The 9,964-nt window shown below is 32.0% G+C and overlaps 1 protein-coding gene across 2 annotated transcripts; it reads right to left on the bottom strand.

The window, feature by feature from the left end:
* LOC7460497 (uncharacterized) lies at positions 1-3,273 on the bottom strand. Of its 2 annotated transcripts, none has more exons than XM_002302768.4 (4): positions 2,881-3,273; positions 1,959-2,539; positions 453-968; positions 1-364 (listed from the first exon to the last, which is right to left on the bottom strand). In XM_002302768.4, exons 1-4 carry the CDS (start codon positions 3,095-3,097, stop codon positions 239-241), a joined length of 1,440 nt encoding a protein of 479 aa, XP_002302804.2. In that variant the 5' UTR covers positions 3,098-3,273; the 3' UTR covers positions 1-238. The 2 variants fall into 2 exon arrangements, with proteins under 2 accessions (XP_002302804.2, XP_006386687.1); XM_006386625.3 differs by having other exon boundaries at positions 2,839-3,272.
* Positions 3,274-9,964: the final 6,691 nt, after the last annotated feature.

Here is a 9,964-nt window from a genome sequence, read left to right as displayed (position 1 = left end):
TGCAGTAAAATTGACACAGTTCATATTTCTTTCACATTAATTGATGTTTCGGGATACAATTGGATGCGCTGATGTGCCTCACAGCACAAGAATGCCAGGCCCTTACGGGTTTTTTTTGGCTACTCGATCCAATCCCAGCTTTCTAAATTATCATTGTAGCAGATGATGCCTTTACCCCTTTCCCCTCTTAATCTCGAAAGGGATTTTTCTGAAAGAAAAAAGAATTTTGAACACCAAATTATGTGAAAGTAACATCAAAATCACTAATAGTCCACTCCGCTACTTCATCTTTGTCGCTAACAAAAATCTCAGTACCCATGTCGATGGATCTCCATATTCTTCTAGCAGGAGGGGTACCTGGATCCTGCAGTGAAAGAACTAAAATGGTGACTATCTGGTTGTTCATCACTTTTATAGCATTTACACCTAAAAGGGGTTGTTTGACTACTGACCTGATAGAAGTAAAGTCTACTTGCAAGCCCACCCACATCAAGCTCCCAAGTTCTGGCATCCCCAACCCAACCATCCCCTTGTTTTGTTGGATAGCCATAGTCAGCCCATATAGGATGAGGCAGCAACTGAACTAGCTCTTGTGCCTGAGGATTGCTGTAGGGATCACAAGTGCTGACAGGTTTCTCTAAAAATTGAGCATTCTCTGGAGCACAGTAGTAGTGATACGCCCCATACGGGAAGTTAGCTGTATCATTTCTGTAAATTTTTGTGTTGTTTGGAGTAACGTGGTATGGTGGGCAGTTTCCTAGATTTGTGGGACTGCACCAAGCTGGAGTTTCAGGATTGATAATCATCTCACTGTATCTGGTTATGTCGGTAAGCACATCTCCATCGCATGGAGCACCATTGTTCTTCCAACAGCTCCCAATATCTATCAAATAGAACTGGCTCTTGGGTCCTCCCCCTTGTTTCACATCCAAAGTCACTTTGACCTTGAAATTAGGTGACTCTGGAAGCTGCAAGACAGCTAACTTGTTACCATTTTCAGGAGGACAATTATACAAAAAACAGGACTGGTGTCATTTTTACTCTACTGTGGTTCATACTGATCTGACTCCAGGCAAACTGATTTAGTATTTTTATCATGTAGTTTCATTTTACATGAATTAGTATCAGAGCAAACACAAAACACACAATCAATATCTTCATGAGTAAGTATGTGCTCTTTTGTATACTGACACGTATATTTAAGAGCTTACCGAACAAGGATAGGAACAAGTCTCCAAATTTACTACGTATCAGTTCCTTTTGTCTGCCTAATCAAACCTCAACCTCAAGACCGGTGGTGCCATCCATCACAAGACTTGTTAAGTAAAGGAAGTGTGCACTTGCAACCATGTCCAAATGGCTGAAGCTTCTCGTGTCCTATGATTATAAAAAGATTACGAGGCCCGTGACCTCCACCAAATCTTTCAAGGCCTATAGAAACAGTACTAGTTGGACAAATCCCAGTAGAAGTTTACAATATGGATTAAGAATCAACTGGATTTTGACCATTTTGTTAGATATGAGCTTGAAAATAGTAAAATATCAGATGAATAACTGAGTTCCAAAATGGCTGTAAAGGACAGAGACAGCTAACCAAAATCATTTTGATACCCTGATTTAATATTCCGGGTAGGTAATTAACCTGTCCAATCATTGATTGTTTCCTATGACACAGTGATCAATTTTAATAAACAAGAAATAAAACAAATACCAATTTTCATTAACAAGAAACAAAACAAATCTCTATCTGCCAAGTCACAAGAATACACCTTCATCATCAAGACACACCAGAGTACCTTCTCCCGTTTTCTTTTCCTTTACTAAGTAATGAATAACTGAATATAGAAAGGCGAACTCATACGTATTTGCTAGTGCAGCTTAGTTTTAATCTGTCAAGATGACTGGGATTTGCTTTGAAATTGAGGAGGAAAAAAATATTTCAAACAGTTTCTACTTACAATTTTGAGCATTCCTCTTGTGTCATAGTGATACCCTCCAGAAAATCCTGTAGTTGCATCAGCTCTGAGGTACAGCATCAGCCATGGGTACTTCTTTGAAGTCTTGAGCTTGTGGCTAAAGACCCAGCTTCCATTACTAACTGTTTTTTCCCAAACCACTTCATAAAAAGAGATTCCATCAAGTCCACTTCCAATGTCAGAACCCAAATCATATGTCCCATTGAAACTTCCTCTCATTATACCACCATCCGAAAGCTTAGTCTGCTGATGATACAACATGGGTTGATTCATACAACCCTTTCCAAAACAAGGAAACCTTCCTGGACTAAAAGGAGGGGCCTTTTTCCCATTCCTTGGACACAAACCGGAAGTTGTGTCATAGTTTCCATTTTTAAGCATGACCATCCAAAACTGCCATGGATTCGGGGTATCCTCAACTTGACATAATGAACCCAGGTATAGCTCCTTCTGCATTGCATAAAGGTCGGTATTGTTTATGGCTCCTGGGGCCAAACCTGGGAAAGGCTGTCCTACCCCGAGTTTGTTATCAGCTTCACTTACCTGGTGTTTCAGAAAAGAACCTGCCTCATTTTTAACAAAGAATTAGCATGCATATAACAGAAACAGTGGAGACAGTTGAGTGCAACAGATAAAGAGTCAAATACAGCATGAAAAAAAACTGATTTTTTTGTGTGGTTATGTATAAAAGCTAGAATAAAGAAAATTAAAAGAAAAACCATGATAGTAATGAACATTTCCTTCAAATGAATAGAAGCTACGAGTAAACACGCCCATTTGAGCAGCGACAAAGATTTAGATGTTGATTTTGGCAATAAAAAACTCAATAATTGAAAAGGAATAGTAATAAAGAAAGACCCACTCTTCAATACTGCGTGTTTCCTTCTACGGTGCTTGTTCTTACTTGAGAGGTCAAAGCAATCAGCTGCTCTGGGGCTACCCATGCCAGGAGCTTCTTGGCCAACTTCATTGCAGAAATTCCAAGCTTCAAAGGCCACTCTCAAACCATCCCTTCTCATTCCCGGGTCTCCAACAGCTGTTTCTCCTCCTGCGCCAGAAACACCCAGCACAACCACATTTACCAAGAAAAACACAACACGCAAATGGGTTTCCATGGCCATTGCCAGATGGGTGCTCTCTGCCTTAGAAACAGAGCTAACTGTCGTTATTTATACACTAGTATTAGATGGGGTCTGAGCCAGCAGGTCATGGTGGTCATTTCCTATATGATTCTAGTGCGAAAGAAGTGACTGGAGATAACGAAGTTCATGTTGTCGCAAAACCATTCTAGCCATTCATGCGGTCAAATAAAAAAACATAATAGTTGTTTAATTATTAGTAAAGCCATGGAAACAGAGTCATCGTATTAGAAAATCTTACTGTTAACGCCGATAACATTTAGCGCCATGATTGTATAAATCACTTGTGTATTATACCATACCCCAGTTAGTGTGATTTGTCATCTTTAACTTATTTTAACACAATTTCTTCTTTTTTTTAATATGTTAGAGTAGATTCTGCCCAGTTTTAGATTTTTGCTAAAATTTAAATTTTTTTTTATATTATCATATCATTTTGATATACCAACATTAAAAAAAACTTTTAAAAAATAAATAAATAATATTATTTTAATATATTTATAAGTAAAAATCATTTTGAAAAACAACCGCGACTACATTTCTAAACACTTCCAGTCATGATTAGAATATATTGCCATAATTCTATTGGCTAGATTTTTAGTCATATTTAATTCAGAGCCCGGTTGTTTTTGTGTTTTAAAAAATAATAATTTTTTTATTTTAAATTAATTTTTTTATAATTTTATATTTTTTTAATGTATTAATATTTAAAATAAATTTTAAAAAATAAAAAATATTTTTTTAATATATTTTTTTTAAAAAAAAAACTTTAAAACACAACTCAACTGGTGACATAGCAGAGTACAAAACAGGCGGTTGGGAGTCGGTCACCAGTTGCTTTTCTCTTTTCTGTTGACAGCATGCACAGCCCCCAAGTATGTCTTTTTTCTAGAATAACTGTAGAGGGTAGGGAATTTTCATTTTTCTCATCCTTTTTAAAAAGTAGTTTTGTCGTTTGGTTGGCTTATGTTAGAAGCTAGTACTTATGGATTAGTTGGGTGTAGGGCCCACCACACACTAGCTGGTTACCAGTGGGGGTTTTAAGATTAATACAGGGACTGGACACGGCCTGAAAAGGAGGAGAAGTTAAACAGCCGCGCTGTTCTTTTTGTGGAAAATAGGGCAAACAAACAAAGGATAAAAAAGAAAGGGTAAAGGAGATTCTAAGAAATTTTGGATCGTTTAATAAATTTCAAGGAATAAAGAAATATTATTTTAATATTTTTTTTAAAAAAAACCACTTTCACCGTCACGGACACCCTAACAAAGCCTTCGAAAGGAATAAAAGTTGGGTGGATGCTTTGAAAAATGGCGGAGCTGGTGGTGGTTTTATTTGCAAGCAAAACAACTGCCGAGTGCGTCCAAGACTAGCAGTAGCGTTAGAATTGGCCGCCCCTTTCCTGTCCGCGTACACATGGGGTTGGCCTTTATCATCATTTTTCCTGTCACGTAAATAATTAGCACGACTTATTTCGCCCAGAAAGGAAAATAAATCAGCCACTGAAAATGTCATCCATTGGCTTATGCTTCCACTGGCATTAGTTTCCTTTACCCTGCCGACGGTGGATGGGGCTGGATTTCCAAGGAGATAGTGATAGCCGTTCGTAATAGACAGAGTACGTTTTCAAAGTGTTTGTTTTTTAAAAAAATATTAAAAAATATAATTTTTAATATTAGTATATTATAAAAATTTAAAAATATTAAATAATAATAATAATTTTAAATAAAAAAAAACTCACTTTCAACCATGTACGTCTATAATGCAAGTAGATGCAAGTAGACGGTGATGATTACTTGTTGGTGTACATCTGAAGGCATCAACGAAACAATTCCTGAACGCTGACAAGAAGACAGGTTTGTTTACTTGCTATTGAATCATTCAAGCTTTTTGAATGCCTGGATTTCATGAGTGTAATCATTTTCGTTGAGAAAATTAATTCATTTTCGCAATACATGCTGGAACAGGTACAGGTTTAGCCGGCCATGACTGCAACAGAGGCAAACGATACGTAACCTACCACATGAAGGGCCTGTCTCGAGCACATTAATGATTAATCTATTAACAAGCCTTGTCAGGTTACAGGAAAGACAGGACGAGGGAAACTCTTGCTAGCTAGTATAACTTGGGTAGGCTCGTGCTGAACTGTCAACGCTTTTTTTTTTCTATTTTTTTTTTTTATTGTTTTGATGTAATAATATTAAAAATAATATTTTAAAAAATAAAAAAAATTATTTTAATACATTTTAAAATAAAAATTTAAAAATAACCACTACGATCTTAAACATTAAAATATACTTTGGATTGGATATAGAAATTAAAACGAGATTACATGCTAGCGCGCTGCCGCGGGCTTGTAAAACAAATGCACTTGATAGTATTATAATTGTGAACCAGCGCTAGATAAGTAATAGAAATTAAAGGTATGATGAAGCAAATATTTCATGACGGGAAAAAAAGTTGTGTTGGTGATCAAAAACTTAGAGACTGAACACAATGATTTGTAGCAATCTACAGTGTTTTATGAGGAAAGATACAGTGCTTTCGCCACATGATTTAGCTTTTCAGTTAATAAAAAGAAAAAAAATTATAAAGCTAAATTCTCTACCAACTTAATATTAAAAAAAACAAAACCAACAAAGATAATTTTGGAAGGAGAAAACCCATGAGAAAAAACGTTGTAGCAATTGATAATGTTCTATGAGAAAAACTATAGTGTTTTTCCCAATAAAATAAAATAAAAAACCATTTAGAGAAATATTGTAGCAATCCACAGTGTTTTGTGAGAAAAACTACAACGCTTTCCTCATATGATTTAGCTTTATTGTAATTGTAATTCTTAACCAACTCAATATTAAAAAAAAATCGATAAAGATAACTTTGGAAAAAATCATAAAAAAATCACATGGGAAAACACTGCAACAATTCACAGTGTTTTAAAGAAAAAAAATTACAAAGCCAAATTCTTAACCAGCTCAATATTTTTTTTTAAAAATCGACAGAGACAATCTTAGAAAAAAAATAACAAAACAAACACCAAAAAAAGGAAAAAAAAAATCATGTTGGAAACACTGTAGCAATTCACAGTGTTTTGTGATGAAAGCTACAGTGCTTCCCCACATGATTTAGCCTTATTTGTAATGACTTGTAATTGTAATTCACAAATAACTCAATATTAAAAAAATAAAATTGAAAAAGATATTTTGAAAAAAAATTATAACAAAAAATAAACCTTGCGGAGAGACACTGTAGCAATCCACAATGTTTTATGAGCAAAGTTACAATGCTTTCCCTACATGATTAAGCTTTATTACAAAGTTAAATTCTAACCAACTCAATATTAAAAAAAATTAAAATCGACGAAGATAATTTTGGAAAAAAATATTACAAAAAAAGAAAACACAAAAGAAACTGGAAAAAAACCATGTGAGGAAAAACTGTATCAATCCATAGTGTTTTGTAAGGAAAAACTTGTATTTACTTGTAATTGCAATTCTTAACCAGCTTAATATTTAAAAAATAAAATTGACAAAGATAATTTTAGGGAAAAACATAACAAAAACAGGAAAAAACCATGAGGGAAAAAACACTGTATCAATCAACGGTAATTTTCGAGGAAAGTTACAGTGCTTTCCTCACATATTGTAACTGTAATTTTTAACCAGCTACATATTAAAAAATAAAATAAAAAAAAGATAATTTCGGAGAAAATCATAAAAAAAAACCATGCGGAGAAACATTGTAGCAATCAACAATGTTTTAAAGAAAAAAAATTACAAAAAAAAATTCTCAATCAGCACAATATTAAAAAAAATCGACAAATATAATTTTGAAAAATAAAGAAATAAAATAAAAAAAACTATGTGGAAAAGCATCGCAGCAATCCACAGTATTTTAAAGAAAAAAATTACAAAGCAAAAATTTTAATCAGGTCAATATTTAAAAAGTAAAATCAACAAAAATAATTTTGGAAAAAAAATAAATGAAAAAAAATAAAAAATAGGAAAGTTGAAAAAAAAATAATTTTGAAAAAAAAATAATTTTTTTAAAAAAGAAAAAAAACGAAAAAAAAGGGGAAAAGTTAGCAAAAAAAAAAAAGAGGGAAAAGTTAGCCAAAAAAAAAAAAAAAGCACTGTGGATTACTGTTGTAATCCATAGTGCTTTGTGTGTTGGGAACAATGATTCCCCAAACCATTTAGATAGTTTTATAATATAATATACTTTGGATAGGATATAGAAATTGAGAAGATTTTTTAATCTTCAATGTGAGAAGGCTGAAGACGCATAATACACATAAACCTTTTAATCTTTAATTAAAAAAAATTTATAAATAAATTCTTAATTTTTTATTGAAAAAGATTTTTAGATCATCTCATCAGAACCAGCAACACGAAGAATATAAGATAATGTTGGAGATGCTAGATAAATTCACACAGACTAAACAAGAATCATTTCGTCTCTAAAATAGGTATTAAGAAATATATGATTATTTTGTTTTATTTATTAATGATAGAATAATATTTTTATTTTCTTTTCAGTTTAGCCTATATATAATTTTTTTTATATTTATGTTAAATCTATTCCTTTAGATTATAGTGATCACATCATGCAGTATCAATAAAACCCTATAATGTAGTATCAATAAAATCCTAGACGTCTCCTCTTTTATTCTTGGATTTCTCTTTATTTTTTTGAAGTGTTTAACATAGTATCGGAGCATGATTTCATAACAAAGATTTAATTTCAAATGCTTAATCTCAAACACGGTTTTCATGGATCTAACTTAGAATTATTCATTGATTGTTTGTTTATAAATGATCTTTAAAAGGAGTTTCAGAATCCAGTGCGATTGCCTGGATTTTAAACAAGACATGCAAGATACCGTTTGTAAACGATGCTTCAATTACAAGGGCGATGTGTTGTTCATGTAAATATGTCAATGCAGGCAGGTACATATTCGGGCATAGATGCACTCCGACAAAAAGCTCAACCGAAACATTTTACCTTAATTTTATTTTGTAATAAGAATACTGTATAAAATAGCCAAATGTAATTCTCCCCATCAATCTTAAATGAACTATAAAATAAATTTTTATTAAAACAAGCTATAATTAATTTCATATATTCTTGATAATTTATATCAGTAAAAAGAATTAGGACAGGAAAAACAATAAAACATAGTGAATTCAAAAAGAAGTCTCCAAACCCTTAAAACAAGGAGCACCTTTTGTCTTCTCAAGTCTTTCTTTACCCGGTGGATCGAAAGTTAGAAACGGTTCTTGTTTGGGCTCAAGTGTTCCTGGAGATTTAGTTCACTGACGCTACCAGTACCGTCCAAGATAAAAGTTTCTGCATTCCGAGCCGCTAATTGTTGGAGCCTTTTCTTTTTTCCTTCTTGGAATCTTATATTGAAAAAAATATATGATAATAAAAAATAGAAAAAAGAAATTTTATTAAAGGATAAAATAAAATAAAATAAAAATAATAAATTTTTTTATGATATTTAAAAAACAATACCAACACAACGACATATTAAATGACCTAGAGTAATACAGATTAACCTGTTAATTCTAAGATCCAAATCATAAGATCATAATAACATTGTAAAAAACAAATCAGAATAAAGATCAATTTAAAAAAAATTATGTTTAAAACTTTTATTAATACATCTTTTATGAAAAAAATATTGATACAAAAATATATTGGATGAACCCAATTTATATGGTTTTACCTATTAAGCTCATAATCTGGAACATGAACTACACTAGGTTTTATAACTTCGTTTTTTTAAATTTATTTTTTTACCTAAATTTATCATAACAATTTTTTTAAAAAAAATAAAGAATAAATTAAAATAAAAAAATTAAAAGCTAATAAAAGTGATAAAAAAAAGAAAAAAAAGGCCAGACATACAAATCTAAACCTTTTAAAAAAGAGACCAAGATCGTGCCGTCATGCGTTCAAGTCCTTAATTTTTTTTTTATTTTGTAAAGGGAATTAATTCTTTTTTGTAAGGGTTCACGCATGTCTTAAACCTTTATTTTGGTTTTTTTTTTTAAAAAAAAACAATTACTCATAACTCAACCATCATTGTAGTGGCTAGAAAATCAGTACACATTTGTTTTTACGCTAAAAACCCAGTTTTCAATTCATTTTCATTTAAAAACACCATAAACACCCTTAGAATATAAAAAACAAATGGATTAACTTGAAAACAAAACAAATAAAAAAAATCTAAAAACACAAAATTAAACAGGGTGAAAATATTTTATCTCGACTTTAATTTATTTTTTTAGATAATATCAAGGTTCAAAACAATCATCACTAAACTCTTATCAAACATGATCCATTAACACCAAGATTAATATTAGTGACACCCAACAACTTTCTTTCTTCTCACCAAAACCCAAAAACTTTTTTTTTTCTCTTCCAGACTGAGGGGTTGAAAATAAAATTGAATCAAAATTGAATTCATAAAAATTACATGAGCTTTAAAGGAACGAAGAGATTAAAATTTTCCCAAATTTTAAATTGAGAATGATATTTCTCCGTGTTTTATACTTTAGTTCTCTTTATTTTAATTATTCTGATCATGAACAAATTGGTTATAAATCTGTTCATAGATGGATGCATATAGAAAAAAAATATTAAGGTAGGAAAAAAAAAGGTGGACGATGAAGCTACAGTAAAACACTTGTATATTTAGTAATTAGTAATGGTAATAAGTAATAACTACGGAGTGATATTTCTTCCCAGCAGTTTGTGACATCTTCTCATTCCACTTCTTGTTTATTTCAAGGTTGGTTCATGCCTCATCCATAAGCCCAAAGGGACGACCCCTTAATCAGAAA

The sequence above is a fragment of the Populus trichocarpa genome, chromosome 2, assembly GCF_000002775.5.
Source record: "Populus trichocarpa isolate Nisqually-1 chromosome 2, P.trichocarpa_v4.1, whole genome shotgun sequence".
NCBI classification, from domain to species: domain Eukaryota; kingdom Viridiplantae; phylum Streptophyta; class Magnoliopsida; order Malpighiales; family Salicaceae; genus Populus; species Populus trichocarpa.
The sequence above is the reverse complement of the archived record's forward strand: the minus strand, read 5'-3'. Positions and strand labels throughout refer to the sequence as shown.

Bases quoted from the DNA above. Each gene is read 5' to 3' on its own strand.
- LOC7460497 (XM_006386625.3), bottom strand. From the start codon at position 3,097: ATGGCCATGGAAACCCATTTGCGTGTTGTGTTTTTCTTGGTAAATGTG. The intron at 2,540-2,838 runs GTGGGTCTTTCT...AAAATGAGGCAG, and splicing joins GAAACACGCAGTATTGAAGA to GTTCTTTTCTGAAACACCAG. The intron at 969-1,958 runs GTAAGTAGAAAC...GCTGTCTTGCAG, and splicing joins CAAGAGGAATGCTCAAAATT to CTTCCAGAGTCACCTAATTT.